The sequence below is a fragment of the Dermochelys coriacea genome, chromosome 3 (genome assembly GCF_009764565.3).
Source record: "Dermochelys coriacea isolate rDerCor1 chromosome 3, rDerCor1.pri.v4, whole genome shotgun sequence".
Taxonomy (NCBI): domain Eukaryota; kingdom Metazoa; phylum Chordata; order Testudines; family Dermochelyidae; genus Dermochelys; species Dermochelys coriacea.
Window position 1 is genome coordinate 120,373,217 of NC_050070.1, and position 21,548 is coordinate 120,394,764.

General features: G+C 40.0%; 1 protein-coding gene across 24 annotated transcripts in view; it reads left to right on the forward strand.

Moving 5' to 3' along the window:
• The window catches only part of ARID1B (AT-rich interaction domain 1B), a 409,836-nt gene that overhangs the window by 347,069 nt on the left and 41,219 nt on the right, over positions 1-21,548 (forward strand). For 8 of the 24 annotated variants that reach the window (XM_038394489.2, XM_038394480.2, XM_043512222.1 and 5 more), the window contains 3 exons: positions 8,650-8,795; positions 18,233-18,342; positions 19,084-19,242. In XM_038394489.2, the coding sequence (XP_038250417.1) occupies positions 8,650-8,795; positions 18,233-18,342; positions 19,084-19,242 (415 nt within the window). Of the gene's footprint in view, positions 1-8,649; positions 8,802-18,232; positions 18,343-19,083; positions 19,243-21,548 lie in introns of all 24 variants that reach the window. The other 16 variants (XM_038394491.2, XM_038394486.2, XM_043512227.1 and 13 more) reach the window with 3 other exon arrangements.

Below are 21,548 nucleotides of genomic sequence, written 5' to 3' on the forward strand. Positions count from 1 at the left end.
TTGTTTTGCTTTGTTATAATGACCAGATCTAGCATTGCAACCCCTCTTTTTTTAATGTAAGGATCAGTACTTCAGCTCAGAACACATGGTTAAATGAGCTCTCTGCTACCAAGGCCACCCTGAGGTTGCTCTTCTTTACATAGACGAGGGGTTACGTACCAACCCGTTCTTAGATTGATTGCAAATGAAAGAGAAATACCCCTAACTTTGTTAAAGAGCACTGCAAATGTGGACATTTTGAAATAGACTAACTTCAGCTAGGAGCTGAGATCACACCCTTTAAATAGTGTGTTGACACATTTCTTACACTCAGTTTTTTGTAAAAACGTTTGTAAGAGTTTTTGTGCTTCCCTGCTGATGTTTATATGGGCCTTCTCAGCAAGGGAGAGTGATTGAGCCTCACAACAACAGCACTAAGTGCTCAGGTGATTCCTTCCCCCATCTGTGCACACTCCTGCCTGCTTGCCACTTTCTGCAGCAGCAGCATTGAGGTTAGGCCATAAAGAGGCTAAGCTCTATCCCCAAGGCTGCAAAGTGACCCCAAGGAATGAGAAACATTCTGCAAGAGAATGGCCACTGAAAAAAGGGGCTCCTGCCTTCTCCGTTATCCCCCAACTAGGGTTCCATGGCGCTCGCCTCCATGCAGGGCCTGAGTAAAGAGGAAGAAGTCTTTCCCAAACCTCCAGGTTTCAGTTGGTCCCTAGCCTCATGATAGGTGCTTGGGGAGTGAAGAAAGAGGGTTCACCTGGGCACCCCCAGTCCCTGTTGCTTACCTTCTCCATACAGGAGTCTTGAGAAAAGGGGACACTTTCAGTGTTCCAAACTTGTACATGACGTTACCACTGGGCCAACGGGGCCTATGCCCGGGGGCCCTGGAAAAATGGGCACCCACTCTGCCCACCCAACACTCCTGCTGGCGAGCAGGGCAAGCCCCCGCGCCCTGACCCCATTTCTCCGGCAAGAGCTTGCAAGGGGCAGAGGGGACTGCAGGCGGAAGGGGTGGGGAGGGGCCGCCACTTGCTCTGGATCAGGGCCCCACAAAAGCTTAATCCGCCTCTGCTGTTCTGATTCTGTGTTCCCGGTACATTCCTGGGAAGGCTTGGGGAAGAGCATGAACATGAACTCCCCTCAGAACAGTAAATGGGAATGATGTCATCATGCTTAGTGCAAGAGAGAGGAAGAGCAATTATCAGCAAAACAGTGAAACTGACAGTACACAAAGTGCTGTCAGTTCCACAAAGTAAATAAAAATATAGAATTTATTCCTAATCTCGTTCAATCACAGTATCCTTGGGGATTACTTGTAGCAATAGTAGGTTAAAACAAAACAAACAAAGGTGAATATAAGTGTGTTTTTTTTAGCTATTGGTGTCACTTTATAATAGTCCAAATGACTTTCCTCCAAAGTGGAAAGAAAACAGTATGCTACGGTGTCATAAAATCATAGACATTAGAGATGGAAAAGACCTGGTTCGTCATCTAGTTCAGCCCCCTGCAAATACAGAATAGTTCCCTACAGTGTATATTCTAATGCCTTTTGTAGTCTATTTGTAAATGTGTAAAGGAATGGGATTTCCATCACTTCCCTTGAAGGATAAATACCCTTTAAGGTTAGAATGTTTTCCATTACATTTTGCCTAACTTTTTTCTTTTCTTAATTTCTTCTTGTTATTCCTATTTATAATCACTTGTATTCCCTTTAACCAGTTCCTTCCTTGGTGATCACACCCTTAATGCGATGTACGGCTCATTGGATTTCTTCAGCAGTATACAGCTGGTTAGTTAAGTTCTCGCCAGTAGATGTCACTCCATGTGTAAAAACTGTCTTTTAAAAATCTCAGCAATTAATTTTAATGTTGCCTTGCAAAAATAAAGAGTTTGGGGGGCATGTAGGGAGAGATTGGAAATATATTTTCAAATAACTACTACTTAAACCAGGTATCAAATACTTTAGTGAAACACTGCAGAAGGAAGCATAAGATTTTTGACTTTATTCCTGCAACCAACAGATGATGCTATGACCTTAAGCATATATAAATATGTTTAGCAGCTGCTGTGTAACATATTTATAAGTGTTTAGTGACCTGGAGGTTAATCAAAATGAGTTTGGTGATCTCCGCTCTCTTTTTAATAGACTCTACTTCATATTATAGCACTGATGCAGTTTGTCACAGTCAGCAGTCTTTACTCAAAGGGAGGACCACTGTGAAGTGAGAATTAGAGGCAGAAGTAATACCTACTTTTTACTCCCTACCAGAAACTGTCCTTCCAGGCCATCATAGAGCCGTACAGTTGGTGAGCTGTGTATTGGACACTGCAGCTTACCTCAGGATAAAACAGTCTTTACTCTGATAAAGTTTTAGCTATCAGGGTCTCTCAAGTCTTCCGTATGTAATATATTTCAGTATTGGTCAGTACTTTGATAGGAGACCACCAAAGAACACATAAGTTCTACAGAACTGGTGCTTGGTGATTCTCTGTTTCATTACTGAACCAATGTGCTAGGATAGAACTGGATTACAGTGAAAACTGAAGTTCTTCTCTGAATAGTGTTCCTGTGGATGCTCCACTTGAGGTGTACATGTGCCCCTGTGCCTTTGATTGCAGATTTTTGGTATCAGTGCCCTTTCTGCCCACACATGTACCCTACACATCCTTGTGCCCCATACCGAGGCTATATTGGACTGTGCGGGTGAACTGCCCTCAGTTCCTTCTCAACTGCCTTCAGCCAGAGACGAAGTCTAGTATGTGCTTGTTTCCTATGTGCCTGCTTCCCCCTTTTATTAGTGTTTTATACTTGTAATGAGTTCTTAGTAGTAGTATGTTTAATACCTTATAGTTGAGGTGTTTGTTTCCCTTATCTTAAAAAGAATACATTTTTGTTTTTCTTTTTCTCCTATTGGCTTGAACAACTTTTTCTTCTGCTGGGCTCCCCAAGATTTAAAAGGTGCCTCTCTTGTCAGTAAGCAATCCCTGTTTGTGACAGGTACTTCCACTGCATTCATTGCTTGGGAGACTCTCATGTTCCTTTCTTTCCTTTTCTTTTCTTTTAAGGGAGGATCTCATTAAAAAAGGGAAATTAAGTATAGACTATTAATAATGGAGCAAGCTTTAAACCAGCTTTAGGCGCAGGTACAGAGAACCCCCAATGTCTGTCAGTGCCCTGTCATCATTGAGATCGCTACTACGGAGAGCTTCCAAGAAGAAAATGACACTGAAACCCCAGTCTCCAACACTCTCCTTGACTGAGGTACAGATAAGCACACCACGAGTGTCAAGAGCTTTCTAGTCCAAGTATAAGGAAGGAGATAAGAGGAGCAAAACAAAAGAAAGTTCCTCATCAAAGAAGTTCTGGTCACCAGGGGCCTCAGGCTTCTAGACAAGTGCTAGTGAGACTCTGAATACCGTGCATACCATGAAGCATGTTAAGATTTCAGCTGCGTCCAATACATCAGTGGTAAAGGGCTCAGTACTGAGGACAGCTACTGCAAGGGATCAGCTTCAGTGGAATCCTCGACTCCCTTGATACCAACATCAGCACCTTGTATAATGGCCTCTGCTGCACTATCAGTGCCAGTTCTGAGTTCTGTTGTGCTTCTGGTATTGCAGGAATTCTGGTACTCGAAACACCTTATGGTACTGAATGAGTCTGAGTGTCCACTCCTTGTAACCTCTGGATGCCTCTCAGTACCAAGGTTGGCTGGGTCACTGACTGCTCATGTTTCTAGGAGACCTACCTCTTCTCCGCCTTTGGTGATCCATGAGGAGGGGTTGTCACCTTTAATATAATATGTGGAGGAGCATACTGACTCAGACTCTGAACTTTCTGTTCAAGGATCCCCAATTTGTTCCAGAAGATGTTATTCCCCTTTGCAAATACAACAGAGGCAGGACACCAGATCTCTGCCTCCCAACACTTGGGATGCCCAGCATTAGTTTCCCCCCATGCCTTATGGTTTCCCTCATTGGCCTTATTGGGATACATGGGCAATGTACTGCCGGCAGTTTTGAGGGACCTCAACTCAGTCCCACAGGAAATACACAAGACCCCATTTCCCAGTACCATCCATCCCTCCTCCCCATTTTGTGCCAGAGGAGACTTTTGAGGAACAAGAGGCAAGGACAGACAAGAAGGTTTTTATTTTCTCATCCACCACCAAACTCTCCGGTCATGGATGCAGTCAATGAAAGGGGTGGGTAGCATACCCAAAAAACCACCCTTTATAATAAGGACCAGAAACATCTGGACCTTCTTTCGTCATGAGAGCTGTTTGTCAGCAACACTTCAGTTCAGGATAGCTAACCACCAGATGCTGTTGTCAAAATATGACTACCTGAACTATGAAAAGTTTAATGCTTTTATTGACCATTTACCACAGGAACTTCAAGAACAGTTAAGCACATTGTAAAGGAGGGTCAGTTTTTGGCAAAAACTTCACTGTAGGCTTCATTTGATGTGGCAGACAATGAAGCCAGGTCTGTTTCCACGGCAGTAGTAATGAGGCAAGCTTCCTGGATTCAGTTGTCCAGGTTTCTGTAGAAGATGCAATCAGCTGTGGAAGATTTACCTTTTTCATGGCTGGATGGGGAAAGGTTCTATTCAAGATATTTTCTGATACTCGAGAAAAATTGGGGTTGGAGGCCAATACTAGATCTCAGACAATTGAATAAGGATTCCTGACATCTGAAATTCAGGGTAGTCTCCCTAGCAGCTATAATTCCCTCCCTGGAATCAAGCGACTGGTTTGCGACCCTCATCCTCAAAGATACCTTCTTCCATGTAGCGATTCATCCTTCTGACAAAAGATTTGTTCTTTTCACTTTCAGTGACAATCATTACCAGTATCGGGTCCTACCCTTTGCCTGTTATCCGCCCCAAGGATGTTCTCAAATCATGGAGGTCATCGATGCCTACTGCCATCATCTAGGAATAATTGTCTTTCCCTACTTTAATGATTGGCTTCTCAAGGGTCAGTCATATTAGGAAGTGTGATTGGCAGTTCAAACATCTTCTCTATTCTGAAGTCTAGGCCGGCAGGTAAATCTTGAGAAATCAATCATGACTCCCTGTACAACAAATTCTCTTGATTCTGGAGTTGATAGGGGGCAGAGCTTATCTCCCTCTCGACGGGTTCCTTGTGCTAAAGAACCTTATACAAAGATTGCAGCTCAGCCGACAAGTTCCAGCAAGGATATGTCTGAAACTGCTGGAACACATGGCATCTTGCATTTTTGTTACACAAAACACCAGGTTGTATGTTCGATGTCTCTGGGGTAGCTTAGGACTGTTCATGTACCCAACAAACACACTGTCAACAAGCAGGTACCTGGACCCAGTCAGGTCCTGCAGTCACTCATCGGGTGGATGAATCCATTCAAAGTTTTGTGCAAGAATCCTCCTCAACCAGAATTCTCTACAGTCCTATTAACATTGGACGCTTCCATCGTGGGTTGCAGAGCACATATGGGTTCTCACTCAGTCCAATGTAAATGGGCACTACACTTTCACATCAATCTGTTGGAATTGGAATTAAGGAGAGTCAGGAAATGCTTGCCTCTGCTTTCTTTCCCTACTCAAAAACAAGTCCATCAAGATCATGACAAACAACATAGTGGGTAGAGAAGAAACAGAAGGTGGTTTGCCTGCATAGCCCAGTTTAGCCTTGGTATGGGGCACGAGGATATGTAGGGTACATGTATGGGCACAATGGGTACTGCCACCAAAAATCTCTGATCAAAGTCATAGGGGCGCATGTGCACCTAAAGTGGAGCACCCTCAGGGACACAAGAGCTGCAGTTACTGCTCAAGGGAGTAACCTCTCTTTCTGCCATTTACTGTCATTATGGTCATTCGAGATTCCGAGGCACTTTTTCAAAGATTTGGTAGTTTTCCGGATCTCCTGGCCAAAGATAGACCTCTCATTATGTTTACCTAATTCCCACCTGCGGTTTCAACTGGAAAGAGTTTTGTACTTCCTGTTGTATAGTGTTATTGTGCACTGCTTAGCAATTGTCACATTTGATCACTGTGGTAGTTGATGTGATCCCATTATATAGTTTGTATGTCAATTTAAGACCCCCAGTCCTACAACCAGATCATTTCAGATGGATCCTTACACCTTCCTGGAGCCCCATAGTTAATAAAACAATTTGGCATGAAGGATGCTATTAAAAAGATATGGTATTGTTGTAGTACTATTATAATATTATTGAACCAAGAGCATTTTCTGTTTGCTTGCTAGTTGGAAATCTGCATTGTTTCTTTAAAAGCAAATGGCAGACATGAGAGAGACTTGGCTTCTGAAGCTTATTTCCTGTCTCTCCTTCCCATCCCACTCCTTGAAAGAACCTTTCAGAACATGTTTTGTGTATTATCCCATAGAAAGAGACATGCAGGGTTTCCCCATTTTGTTAGTATTTGTAGCCCTTAATTACAAGGATCACATTTATTCAGAGTAAAAAGCTTTTTTCCACCAGATATACTTGTGATATATAACAGTTTTTAGCCAAAACTTTGAGAAGTGCTTTCTTTTGAAAGGTTACAATATTTACATAAGAAAAGCTTGATTGTAACACTGAACTCTTTTAAAGTTGTTGCCAAATGGTCCTACTCTTTATTTCCCTTCATAATTTTCCCTTGAAGATTTGCCCCACTATGCATTTTTTTTTAATTCCCTCCACAACTCATCACATGCTCATCATCACGGCAGAGAAATGACATTCTATGGCAGTTGTCTCCTTCATATCAAAAGGAATCCTTTGCCTCTTTGCAGGAGTGACAGCAAAGGACAAAATTGATTTTTAAAAAATGCTTTATTTAGACAACACATTCTCTACTCCTTTAAAGAAATTCACAACGTATTTGGAAAAATTAAGCCAAATGGTGCTTTAATGCTCTGTACCCCACTCCCAAAGGAAAAGATCAATTCCTGTCAAAGACCTTGGAAATCTAACATTATTTTGCAAAAAAAAATAAAAAATACTGAAGCTAGTCAAGTTATTCGGAGGTTGTAGGTTTGTTTTTATGTTTTGGGATTGGTTTGTTTGTTCTCTTTTGTTTTTGTTTTGTTTTTTTAATATTACATAATGCTGAAAAAAGCATTTGTACCAAACCTGCAATCTGCCACCATAAAATGCCATTTTAGGTACTTGTAAGGTAGCTAAATGTTCTCTCTGCTAGAAGGGGTCACTAAAGGTGGGTTTGTAACTTTTATTTCATTTTTTGAAAATCACAAAATAAAATTTATGAGATGTTTAATGGAGAAACTCTTAGATTTGGGGTTTGTATTTTCACACATACGATACACATATACAAGTATACTTGTGCGTATGTTTTTATATTTATATATATGTATGTGCGCAGACATAAGTATACCAATGTATGGTACATAATTACAGTATAGATGTAAGGAATAAAGGAGCTATTTTTTTTAGTGGAATGGGCATTGTGTTTACCGTAAAGAACTGCAAAACTGATAGTTTACACAACTAAGCAAATTCCTTTTGTTCATGAAAATTTGCTAGCCCAGGCACAAAATCTTCAGTCTAGCCTTTACTAGATTGATGATGATTAAAAAAAAAATAATGATATTTTACTAGGTCTTCAAAAAAAAATTACTGGTCCCTGGTGTGTGGAGGAGTATCATTTGGCAAGGCTTCATTCAGGACACCTTCTTATGCAAACTAAGATCCCAGACATGCAAACATGTATATAAATGGGGGTAACTTTTAAGCATCTGAGTAGTTCCATTGAGACTTCTTTTGTCAGTAAAAAACATAAGTGCCTGTTTGCGGGATTGGAACCTGGTGTACGTTTTGTGCCCAATGCTGTAATCAAATCCATAATTAGGTTCTTTACCTTCATTCTTTTGGTGCCATCTACTGAAGGACTGATTCTATAACCCTGTGAACAAAGTCAGGACTGACAAGAGAAAAATCTGCTGTTGTGCAGGATCTTGGTTTTGGGGGAAAGAAGCAGCAGCAGTAATATATGACATTCACATGGTGTGATTTGAAAATGCCATTGAAGCTAATTTTGGCCATTAATAGTTCTCAAAGAGCCCAGGATGAGTAGATACATTCTCATGTACAACTAATGTTCACTCTCCACCACAGGGATTTGAAATCTTACTGCAAACAAGACACCTTTGATAAGAGCAAATAAGTGAATTTCCTAAAAATGACCCCCATTCACCAAGTTTTCTTTGGGTTTGGTTTTGTTTGTGTGGTTTTTGTGACAGACAAAGGAGCTTTAATATAGGATCAAAAGAACTTTATTTTTTAAACAGAACTTGCCCCAGTTGCTTTTCTTATGCCAATTTAAAATTCTCCTTTCTCCCTCCTCTGAGTCCATCACTCTATTCCCTTGGAACGGATAATAATCTATACTTCCTTTTGTGATGTTATGTTGTATCAGTTCAAATTAATAAGTGTGTACATTTTTGGAGGCTTGTGTTCGATCTAATTTGTGTTAGTACAGTAACTAATTCAACACTAATAGCCCCCCAATGCAGGTAAAAAACTAATTGCCTGCCTCTTCCTTGGCTACCCATGAATGCTAAGAGATGAATGCTGTGACGAACCATAACACACCCCGCAGTGAGATAGATATGTAACGAGAGCCTGTGCGTGTGCTTTCTCTTCACATAGGCAAGGCAGTTTTCCTGGCATGAATCAGAGTGGTATTATGGGATCCAGTTCTCCCTACACACAGCCGATGAACAACAGCTCTGGCCTGATGAACCCACAAGCTCCTTCTTACAGCATGGCACCTAACATGGTGAACAGTTCAACAGGTAATGGTGGGTAACATTTCAGGAGTGACCTTCCTCCATGAATCTCTTTAAAGGTACAAGCCCTCAAATGATGGCAGAGGGATTGTCCTTTATACAGTTTATCAGCTAAGTGCATGTTATTGACTCTATACTGAGATGAGGTGCTCAGATTTTTTGGTGAAATACTTGATATATTTCTGCTACAATCAAATCCTCTCACATAGTGTATACATGAATGTGATGATTTTGAAAAGTTATGGCAGCATATTTGGAGTTGGGTCCAAATTTGGCCTACCTTTGGGGGCATGTGGAGGTGCACAGAGAGAGAGACTCCTACATTTTCAAAAGTGACTAATTTTGGGTGCCTCACTCTTTGAGATCCCAACTTGAGACAGCGAAAATGGGCCTGATTTTTAGAAAGCACTGAGCATCTGTCTTCTGAAAATCAAGCCACTTCAGGGTGCTATAAGTTGGACACCCACAATAACTAGTCACTTTTGAAAATGTGTACCATATACATGGTATTTGCAAAGTCAGTATATCTATATAGTGCTTCTTTCCTTTGCTTGTTGACATTTACTATATGAAACAATTGGATTCAGTCATAACTGGAAAAAACTTGCAAATGCAAACAATATACACTTGAAATACCTGCTAAAATTGTGTTACAGGTTGTGCCTTGCACTATGGGAGTGTAAGATTAGTATTAGTACTGTTATTTGTTGCCCTATTTGTGGCTTCCATGCCCCGTAGCACCTATGAAAGGGAGCCAAATTAATGTAATTCTCTGTTGATAATATGGTTCTGTGTTACATGTTAAAGTGTACAATATTGAGAGGCTCCCCACCCCATCTGAAAAGTTAACAGTTAAATTCCTGCAAGATCACATATGAGTAAGAGTTTATCCTTTATATTTATCCTAATATCCAAGACATTAGGGAGTTTTGGATAGGATTTCAATGACCCTAAAGTGTGATACCCAGACTGAAGCGCCCGAGCCGCAGGTGGCTCATTAATGTGCCTCCTGCGACTCTTTGCAGCACCTGATATTAAAACACTGTGTGATTTAATTATTAACCAATCCAAGTTATTAACCACTCAGTATTTTTTACTATGTTATTAACCAATTGTCGTTGATAAAATAATAATGCTTGGTCCGTCATTTTGCTATGAGAATAATACACATTTTTATATCACATATTGTTTCATAGTAAATGAAACAATGAATTCACATGACTGTGGCTCTTTTGGGTAACGCTGATTGCTAATTTGGCTCCTGAACCACTGAGCTCTGAGTATCACTGTCCTAAAGCATAACTTCAGCGTGCTTGAGCCCAAACCTTTGAGTCTCTATCTGTGCACTTGCTATTTATAGTTACTCCTCTTGAAAAAGCTTTTGTTTTTATGGGGTTCCTCGGGAGGTGTTACAAAGGTCAGGCAAGTTGATGGGATTCCTCTCTTTAGCTGGTACAGTACCTGACTTACCTGCTGTTGCTTAAGCAAGATGCTTAAGATTAACTTAACTTACCTGTTGTTGCTTAAGATGAACTGTATCTTACCAAGAGCTAGGGTTTTATACCTTTCTCCCAACTCTACCTTCCCTGTTTCCTTCCTTTTCGTCCTTTCTAGTTTTTTTCCTCTTCAACTATCAGTCCTCTTTTGCTTTCAAATAGAAAATGGACAGTGATACCACAGTACCACATTATGTCCAGGGTGTTGGGTTTTTTCCCTTGACCACTATTAAACAGAGGTATTCCCAGCTAACTTATTTTTCAAGGGATCACGGTATGTTTTCTGTTACTGGAAGAAAAAAATGGAATCAGAAAGAGAGATTTTAAAAAATAAAATAAAATAGCTTTTCCTTAACATTGGTTAGGCAGCTCTTTATTTGTCCAGGTAGCACGCTTACATTCTGGACAAAAAGGGAGAAGCTATTGAACAGGCCATTAGTTAATGCCTTGTATTTCCCCCACCACAGCTGTCCCAGGTAATACTGTATTTGGGTTGTGTAGTTATGTGTTTTGTCTGGCTTGCTGAAATAAAATTACTTCTGAGCATTGAAACTACACTATAAATTCTGGCTTGCCATTAGCAGCAGTAATTTTTCCTCCTTTTTCTTTGGCCCCCAGAGCTGCAAAAATAACCAACAACAAACAGATGGCAGAGTTCCCTGCCTAAGAAGATTTATGTATTCCTAAGGAATAACCAGTTTAAAGGAAGATTCACAGACGGTTTTTTTTTGTTCAGATAATTCAGCCATTCATTATTTCATACAGTGGAAATCTGTTCAATGCAAGGCCATTTATCCTAGCAGTCTTTTGTATGGGCTAGTCATATTCTTTTTATTGTGTTATGCATTCTGAAATATTGGATTTTTAATAATTTAAACATTTATCAGCTTTTTTTTCTCTTGTGCATTTGTGAAGTTTTTCTTTTGTTCCAATCTTATTAATGGGGAGTTTACCCTATGGGAAGTGAAATATGAGATGTGCACACACACACACACACACACACACACACACACATATGTGTATTGTGCTGTACTGCCTCTTGAAGTAGAACTACAAGAGAGCATATGCACTGTGTAAAGACCGGGATGAAAAGAAAAGAGGAGCCTAATTCAAGAATATGCTGGTGGTGAGCAATGGGAATTCTCCATTTCTCCCATGTCCTGAAATATCCCCACCCCTAATCCACCCACATCAAGCAAAAGGTTTAATTTCCAAGATAAGAACTGCTCTAAATGCAGTAGTTATGATAACTTTGTGTTGGGTAAAGGGAAGACATTGGGGTTGCCAGAATGCTCTGTTCTTGCTGAAGTGCAGCATTTGAGGAGGTAAAGAGCATACAGATGAAGACTGTTATATGACTGAAAATTGGATTTACTATGCCATTGACACCAACTTTGCTGAGTGGCCCTTCAGCCATTGTTCTGCTAAGTTAAGACAACATGGCAGTTAAAATGTGTTTTAGGCAGCGTACAGGGCCAAAAAAAAAGCCTCTTGTGTAGTGACAAATTGTTACAGGCTTCAGTGAGCAAGTAATTATTTAAATGGAGCCAGCAGGAATATGAATGTGACAACTATTTCTTCAGCTATAATGCCAGGGAAAAAATACAGTAAGCAGGAGGGGATTTTTAAAAAAACACAAGCATATTTTAAGATTTTACAATCTCCATACAATAGAGATGGATTTTGTGTTGATGTTATTAGGGATTATTTCTACAATGGTTTTACTCAAAATAGAGTTGCATTGTTGCTCAATATGACCTAATATTTGTTTTTGCAGATTGGATTTTTATTATTAATTAATATTTATTATTCCCAGTCAGCCCTGTTTTTTTCTGTGGTATTTTAAATTAAACAGATGCCACAAGTTCCATGGAAGATAGCTTTGCAATTCTACATCTTGTTACTTAAGCAGTCACCATGTGTAAAGCGGAGCACATTCACAATTTCTGCTGACACAGAGTAATTTAGGAACATAGGAATTGCCAGGCTGGATCAAATCAGTGGTCTGTCTAGTACAGTGTCCTCTCTATGACAGTACCAGATGCTTCAGAAGAAAGTGCTAGGATCCCTTGGCAATTATGAAACAAACTGCCATAGAGGAAGTTTTTCCTTTTCCCTTCCCCCGCATCAGCTTTTATCCTGAAACACACGGGTTTATCTCTCTTAGATATATATTATCCTATTTAGAGTTAAACTGACCCAATATTTTGCTTTTTTTTAAAAAAGAATAACAAAATTTGCACAAAACTTAAGCCCATTAAAAAATATTTTCATGATGTGGTTTTAAAATTCTAGTGGAAATTGATTATTTGAACAATCTGTCCCATGGAGCCACTGCATCTCAAATGTTTCAGCACTGCTCTTGTGCATGAGAATCAGAAAGTGACACTGAGGCCATGTCTACCCTGCAGGGCCTGTAGCAACATAGCTACTGTGCCATAGCTATGCCAGTATAGTCCCATAGTGTAGACGCAGCTTACTGTGACAGAATGGATTTTTCCATCTCTGTAGGAATACCTCCTCCCTTAGCATCAGTAGCTAGGTTGATGTCTTCCATCAATCTGTCTGTGTCTACATAGGGGGTTAGGTTGACATACAGTGCTCACAGGTGTAGATTTTTCACACCCCAAGTGCCATAGCTATGTCAACCTAAATTTTAAGTGTAGACCAGGCCTGATTTCCTTTGCACTTCCACAGAAGCATAAAACATTGAGCAGAATTTCATCTCTCTCTTATTGCAAGGGACAGTCCTCATTACAGACCCAAGTTTTCTGTCCCACACATACCAGGCATTTTCTTTCTTTTATAATTAATTGTAAATTATTTACCTCAGAAATGCCAAATTATAAAAATGAGATCCTGGAAAATGGTGTTTGTGCTGAAGAAATTGAAGGGATGCTGTCAAGTTAAAAAGTATACATATTTTTGTAATTGTCCAGATGCATGATACGGATAACAATTACGTTATTAAAAATGAGAAATTTTTTAGAAAATGAATTTATTTTTCACTGTGTTGCTATTAGTTACATTTTCATTTTTCTGATCTCTTACAATGAAAATGAGCCTCATATTTCTCATCAGTAACTCCTCTGGCTGATAAAGCAGCATTGAAATGGGCTTCTCAGGGGGGTCTCACTTTTTCATAGGGATGAGGGATAATCTCCATTCCTCCACAGGAAAAAATAAAGGGACCTATTGTAAGGTTACAATTGGTGATCAGATTTAGAAAAGTTGTGGCCAAATTTTCGCCAGCTTATCAAATGGTTTGCCCTATTCTGACTAGATTATTTTGAGGGTTTTGGACACTTCTTTTGATTTTTAACCCTGCTCCAGAGTCACTTAAAAATCTTCACTGAGGTCATCATCTCCTGCTATGTGATACTCTTCAACCCAGCCCCTGTGTATGCACATAGAAACTACTGCAGCTATTACAGTTCTCAGAGGACTATATGATTTGTGGAATTAGTAACAGTGTATGGATCTGTTCGTCCCTAGGCCCATATTGGTAGTGACTGTCATTCTGTAACTTGTATGACCTGATGTCTTGCCAGTTCTTAGTGGACAGATGTCCACATCACAGAAACCAAAGTCATAGTTCGCAGTCTTATCAGAGATTGAATGGTCACAAAGATTAGGGCCCAAAATCCTGCAAAGATGTATGCTTAACTTTACTTACACGAGTTGTTTAATTGAATTTGATGGGGCTGCTCATATGCACAGATCTTTGCACTATCAGGTCCTACGTTATCATTTCACCTGTAGAGTGAGGTCTCCTCAGGCAAGAGTTTGAGGCACATTGGCAGTGCTGCTGTCCATGCTGTATCACTTCTGTGGGTGTGAAAAGTACTTGAGATTTCAGTGCTGTCAATCTGACATGAGCACTAAATTCACTTTTATGTGTGTGCATGCTAGGGTTGCCAACTGTCTAATCACACAAACCCAAACACCCTTGCCCTGCCCCCTGTCCCATCTCTTCTCCAAGGCCTCACCCCTGCCATGTCCCTTCTCCAAGGCCTTGCCCCACTCACGCCATCCCCCCCCTGCATTCCTTGCGCTCCTCCACCCTCACTCACTTTCACTGGGCTGAGGCAGGGGATTGGGGTCTGGGAGGGGGTGTGGGTTCTGGGCTGGGGCCAAGAGGTTCGGAGTGTGGGAGAGGGGTCTGGGCTCAGCCTGGGGCAGAGGGTTGGGGTGCAGGATGGGGTGCAGGGTGCAAGCTCTGGTAGAGGACTCAGGGCCGGGGCAGGGGGTTGGGATGCAGGAGGGGGTGTGGGCTCTGGGAGGGAATTTGTGTGCAGGAGGGGGCTCGGGGCTGGAGCAAGGGGTTGGGGTACAGGAGGGGGTGAGGTGTGTGAGCTGTGGCTAGGCAGCGCTTACTTCGGGCAGCTCCCTAGTGGCAGCGCAGCAGGGCTAAGGCAGGCTCCCTGCCCACCCTGGCCCCACACCACTCCTGGACGTGGCCGATATATCTCTGTGGTCCCTGAAGGGGGGCAGGGGGCTCCACATGCTACCCCTGCCTGCAGGCATTCCTGGCCAATGGGAGCTGTGGAGTCGACGCTCGGGATGGGGGTTGCACGCGGAGCCCCCCGGCACCTCTCCAGGAGCTGCAGGGATTTGCTGGCTGCTTCCAGGAGCAGTACAGAGCCAGGGCAGGCAGGGAGCCTGCCTTAGACCCGCTGTGCTGCTGGACTTTTAGCAGCCTAAAATCTCCTGGTTCGGCTTCAGTAGTCTCCGGGAGATAGAGCCCGATTCTGGGAGACTCCCGGCAAAACTGGGAGGGTTGCCAACCCTATACGCAAGGGAGAGAGCTAGAGAGGCCAGAATATTCTGTTTGTAGAGTGTGATTTGTTGTTGCACTAGCAATAAAGAGAAAAGCAATGTTTGTGTATTGCTGCTCTTACTGTATTTCACCCTCTTCTGATAGTCAACCTTTAGCAAGAAGAATACTCTGCTGCAGTTTTACTCATGTCATATATACCTTTGAGTACATTAAATTCGGTGTAGAATAGCTAATTCATACTCGCTTTATGAAATCATTCTAGCTCTTATATTCTTATAATAAAGCGAGAGGCTAGAATTAGAAACCTGTTCACAGTACACTGCAATACTTTTTTTGAGTCACAAATTTCCCTGTTATCCTCTTTTTTACTTTTTATCTTTTGGTCTCCACTTTACATGCAGGATTATTAGTGTATATATAGAAAGGGTTGATGTCTTAATTTAGCGGAGTTTGGTGACAGTGATGTTCTCCCACTGCTTGGAAAAGGGTCAAAAGAATGCCCCTAGTGTGACGTTGCACTAGAAAGTGAAGGGATGTCTGTTGCAAATCACTGGGGAGTATTCTCGCAAGAAGTTATGAAACAGCATTTCATCAGAGGATGGGGAAGTACTTACAGAATCTACAAGAAAACTAGACAGTCTTACAATGAGCATAGCAAAGCCCTTGCAGTTCCCATTGCAAGGTAGATGAAACAAAATAAACATATAACAAAGATTGTTAACCACTTTTCTGAGCACTTTATTAAATAAAAAGTTTTTCATAGTTGTCTTCAGCTCCTGACAATCCCTGTTACCAGTATGTGTGGAATTGTCTTTAAGTACACTGCAAAGCAGACAAAATCAGAAAAGTTCAAAATAATTTACCATCCAAAATAATTATTTGATTTTTTTTAGTGAATTTTAAAAATGGCTAATACAGTGGTAAGTTGCAGACTTGGGTCATTTCTCTTTTTATTAAACTATTAATTTATAACCCTTCAAAAACAGGATTCATAATAGTAACCTCTGATATAAACAGAATCACAAGAAAAGAATATCGAATAATTTATAAAAAGAAGGATTTAGTCATATGATGTTCTGCTGCAGAAATGTGGTTAGTGCTTAGCTGATTTTTCCACCTCTCCAAAATAATTTTTGGGAAAATGTTTGGTTTGGTATTAAACTAAAAGTTTACTTTCTGTTTTCAGCTTCTATGACATGAAATTCTGTAACATTATGTCAGTTTGGAACCAAATTACAGGAGCACATTTTATGCATCTTACATAAATGTGGGTTTTCTGTTCTTTAGTTTGTTTGGGGTTTTTTTGGTGGTGGTGATGATGTTGTTTTAGGGAAACAAACTTATTTTAAAAATATGTAGGATTAAAAAAGTAAAAGTGTCAAGTTATTGGTCCTCAATTCATTCTGGTCACAAGCTGCCCTGTTCTTTCAAGGGAGTTAAGAGCAATACTGCATACAAATCAGATGTTTAATACAGACAGGCTTCTCAGCATAATATTGCTTGGTTGTTTTGTTGAGGTTTCACACACATTCATAAAAATAACAGCGTTTTTAGCTGATCTCAATAGATTTTGGCTGCAGCTGCATCATTTAAAAAAGGCTTTATGTTCCAGTTCTTAAAGTCTCTAAGTATTGCGAGTAATTTTTTTAAAGTGTCTCAATTATGATTTCTGTGTTGTGATGTCTTTAAGGGGTTGATAGGGCTACAAATATGCTTTGAAAAAAAAACAAGAAAACATGCCCATGAAAAAGACCAGTAGTTCCACACAGAATATTAAGCATACAGTTGTAAACTCACATGGTTGGGTAGATTTTTTGGCAGACCCATAATCTCAACCTGCAGTGATGCTAAAGGTATTAGCAAATTAGCACTGCAAAGCTTGCCAGCTTATTCGCCAGAGTCCTGCTTGCTCTCTGACTGCTATAATTAAAACTAATTATTTTCTAAAACATAGTAATACATGAATATGTGCAATAATCATTTTGTAGTGGGCAATCTGTGAAGTATTTTTTAAAGCTTCTTCTGTCCCCTGCTAATATCCCCCCTCAGTTTTTTATGCTGTGCGTGTGCTGACTAGCCAGTGTTGCCATTTTGCAGAAAAGCAATCTGGTCCAACAACCATCAGGTTTATGTTATTTTATTTAAAGAATGTTGCTTTTCTAATTCTTATAATTTGTACATTTTGCAACTCTAATTCCTCCCCTTTTTTGCCGCACCTTTTTATCTGTCTTTCCCCCTTTTGCTTATCTTGAATCTCTAAAAATAAAATGGTTGTCTTATAGATGGTCCCAATTTTTAGTGAACGCTGTGCACATAGTGTTCAGGCAGTGTCTAGCAGTTGTTCTTTGGCTATTTGTATGTATTTTTACCTCGGAATCTTTTCTTGCATTCATATTAGAAATCCAGAAACTCAGCAGCACTGCTGCAGTAAAAATATACTTGCCACTTGCATCTTCAGACACTGAACAAAAATTAACTAACCTTCACAACACCCCAACAAGGTGTCTGTGTAAGTATTATCTAAACATGTAGTCTGAGTACTCACCTGTTGTCCCACCTGGCTTCTGCAGGAGAGAAAAGTTGAATGCCCATTTCTCCCTTAGAGCTGACTTTATAGATGTATGATTCAGTAGTTGGAAGATGAATGTGTTGGAACTCCAAGGCTTTTAGTACCTTAAATAAAAAACTCCACATAACCATGGAGTTCGAACTGCAGATAGTGAAGAGAAGTAGCAACATGGTCTGCTAGCCACGAAATCAAACAGGAGTATGACTCGAATTGTCACCCTTTTCCCAGCATTAACACAGAGATCAATTTTTCAAAGTTTTGGCTTATGTTCTTCTCTAGATAAAGTGAAAGATGTAACTGTTTCCAAAGAAGATTGTCATCTTCTTACTGTATAACAGCCCAATCTTGTTATAGACACAAACTTGCCAGCAGTATTAAAATTTTGTTTATACTTTGTAAAATGATTTTGCAGTGCGATAGTTGTTTTTTTGTCTGTTTAAACCTAAGAGGCTTCCAGATTTCCAGGTGCTATAATAAAAGGAGGAGAGAGGAAGGTGGAAGACCTGTGCTTCATATACCATCAATTTTTGACAGCAGGAAGCATTTTCTTGTAAAGCCAAACCTATCATGCTAAACTGTTTCTCCTGTTTTTGATTAGCACCTATGGGTCTTGCAGATATGATGACACCTGGTGAGTCCAAACTGCCCCTTCCTCTCAAAGCAGACAACAAAGAAGAAGGACCCCCACCGCCCGAGAGCAAGTCAAAGGTATTTCCTTCCTCTGCACGTGGTATTGGTTCGGCCCAGCAGAAGTCCGCTATGTTGTCCTCCATTCTCTGGTTTTGGCCTACCCTCTTTTGTTCTTTCCTGCATGCCTTTTCCATTCATGTGCATTCTGTTTCTTTTCTTTTCTTTCTTGTTTTTTCCTCCATTGTGTGGATCTGAAAGTTACTAGTTCTTATGGCATTTTAACTCGCGGGGGCAAAGCAACCCACTCAAACAGTTGTGTGGGGATTTGGCTAAGCCAGGTGGGTGGGAAAGGAGGGTCTTGCCTGGTTTCAATACTTGCAGCCATTTTTCTCTGCCTTCAGTTATAGCTTCCTGTTTTGGCCGCCTCCGCAGCAGCAACATACGTTAATATTTTGCTTTCCTGCCTTATTTGATAAAATAAGGTGAACAGCTTTTTTTTCTTTCTTTCATAAGGGGAAACCCATGCTTAGCATTCCATTTGAGCTTGAAGTAAGCATGGTGGCTTAGTGATTTTAGCCAAGCATCCAGCAAACTTTCCAAATTATACTAATTAACAATGTTGTTTTAATACCTTTATATATATATATATATTTCTATATGTGTGTGTTTTCTGTATGTGTCTCTCTGTTTATATATATATATTTTATATATAAAAAGAATTGGTCAGTCTGTTAAACTGGATGTATTTTTTTTGTTTTTGTTTTTAATAAAGTTTGCCCTGCCTTTGTCATATTATTTTTTTTTATTCCTCTACCACAGGATAGCTACAGCTCTCAGGGTATTTCTCAGCCCCCAACCCCAGGCAACCTGCCAGTCCCTTCCCCAATGTCCCCAAGCTCTGCTAGCATCTCCTCATTTCATGGAGATGAAAGTGATAGCATTAGCAGCCCAGGCTGGCCAAAGACTCCATCAAGCCCTGTAAGTGGCTCTGGTTTTTTTGGTTTTTTTTGTAATTAATTATATTTTAATGCTTGCTTGTTTGTTTTATAAATTCTTTTTCTTCATTATTTATCCACTAAAGGATTTTCTTTCTTTATAATAATAGGGCCAAATTCAGCTCTCAGATACATGCATACAACTCCCACTGACTTGGCTTCTGTGGGACCTGAGCATGCCTATCAGAGGGCAAAATTTGACCCAGTAGTAATAAAAAAAGTAAAATTGAGTGCATCGTGTAAGTTTACTGTCTGGTAATACAACAGTTGTTGTGAAGAAAGCATCCGTCCCATAATGCATCAGCTTACAGAGCATGCCAATTGTGTTGATAAGGACATTCCATTTCTTTTATTGGGTCCAAACTCCTTCACACAACTGACTTCATTGTTTGTCCCACTGTTCATTAAGTATTACTATTTAAAAAAAAACAAATATTTTCCTCTCTATGGGTAGTAAGAACAGGCACAGTATGGATTACAGGCTCTGCACCACAAAAGGCACCTCAGACAAGTCTGTCATTTACAGTTCTGAAACATTTTTATTTCCAAATTTCATATGTAGAAATTTAAATTCTCAGGGCACAATCTGAAATAATATCAGTTGTGATTTGTTTCACTCAGTTAGTTAAAATGAACCAAAAGTTAATGGATGGAAAAGTTAATGGATGTATATTTTTAGAAAGCTCCTTTTTTAGACGAACAATGTGTACTCACACTAGAAACAGGTTATGCAGAAAAATCTGGATCCAGAACAGCATGAGACATAACATTTAAATTAACTATCATTTCCAGATGAGATGCATAGAGCAAAAAAATACAAAAAAAGTATGCAAACATAAGCATATATGGCGATCTAATATCCATTTGACCATTTTTGGCTTATTTCTTAAACTAGGAAAGTATACGTCATTCTTTTATTTAAAATATAACTTCACTCAAGCAAAATACTGTATTATAGTTATATATGAAATATAATGCTCTTTTTCAATTTTAATGCATAGTTAACTTTGCAACTAGTCTTCAGTAATGCCTTAGTTTTCACAAGATAAATTGAAGAGCGCAACTCAAGGTGAAAGCAATTTGGAGAGGGGGAAAAAGTCTACCAATCCAGAGCCTGGAAGTATAACATCCAAGACAGGGAATGTTATTAATCACTATTATCTTGTTGCAGCAGATAGACCAGATATTAAAGTTGTCCCCAAAAATGTTTATAGACTTCACATGGCAATTCAGTGTTACTAACTTTTTGTTCCTCTGAGAAAGTAGTTAAGCTCATGGCATTTTATCTGCAGAGACAGCTTTCTTCATGGAGGGTGACATTCTTGCTAGTGTAGAGGGTCCATACAAGATCTTCTGAACCACATTTAATAGGCTCAAGTGGATTTTTAGAGTTCTTGTGCATGCCCTCTGCACTGGTGTGAATTTCACCTTAAAAGGCCTGAGGAGGTATGTAGCAAATATAAGCTCTGCAGGAGAGAACCGGGGAAGTATAGGGATGAAATGCACCACATTAATTTTGATGTCCATATGACATTGACTTTGAGTCTCAGAAGGCAGCTGGTGTTCTTTACGCCCTCCGGGTCCCATCCTGTCTTTATTTTAATAGCATTTCTGAATGGACGATGCTATAAACTGGTAATGGGAAATTTTCTTTTCTTTTTTTTTAATGTTTCACTTTTTCTTTTCTGGAAGATTGGAAAATATTTTGTCTAGTGAATGTGCATTCCTGAGCTCATTTTAATAATTTGTTAATAAACCACAGGGCCCATCGTGAGCATATACGTTTTGTTCCCACTTAAAATTAACAAAGAAAATTAGAATATATGTGTGAAGGAGGTGGAAGGCATTATGGTTTTGCTCCTATTCCACATGCTTGTCTCTTCAAATGCAATGTTACACTCCTGTTCAAAGTTCTTAGCAATGATTCCATAATTTCAGTTAGCTTCTCAATACATAGATCAAGTGACTAGAGTGGTGCTGGTTTGGAGAACTGTAGAATTATAGAAAAATAAGAAATGTCAACCAGCTGATCTCTTTTTATCTGTGGAGGCCAGACTGTTGGATAACTTTGTTTACAGCTGATATTGACAACACTAGTCTGACTTTGATTGAAATGATTATTGGGATTCCCCATTCTTCCCAGTGATATATGAAAATAGTCTGTGCTGGCTAATTTATTCATCAGATTATCAAGTGCTAAGGTTCTGATAGAGTTCTTAGCTCCAGGAGTGAGTGTGGGCAAGGGTGAGCATGGTCTGTGGTTAGATTTGCAGAACCCCTGCACCAGCA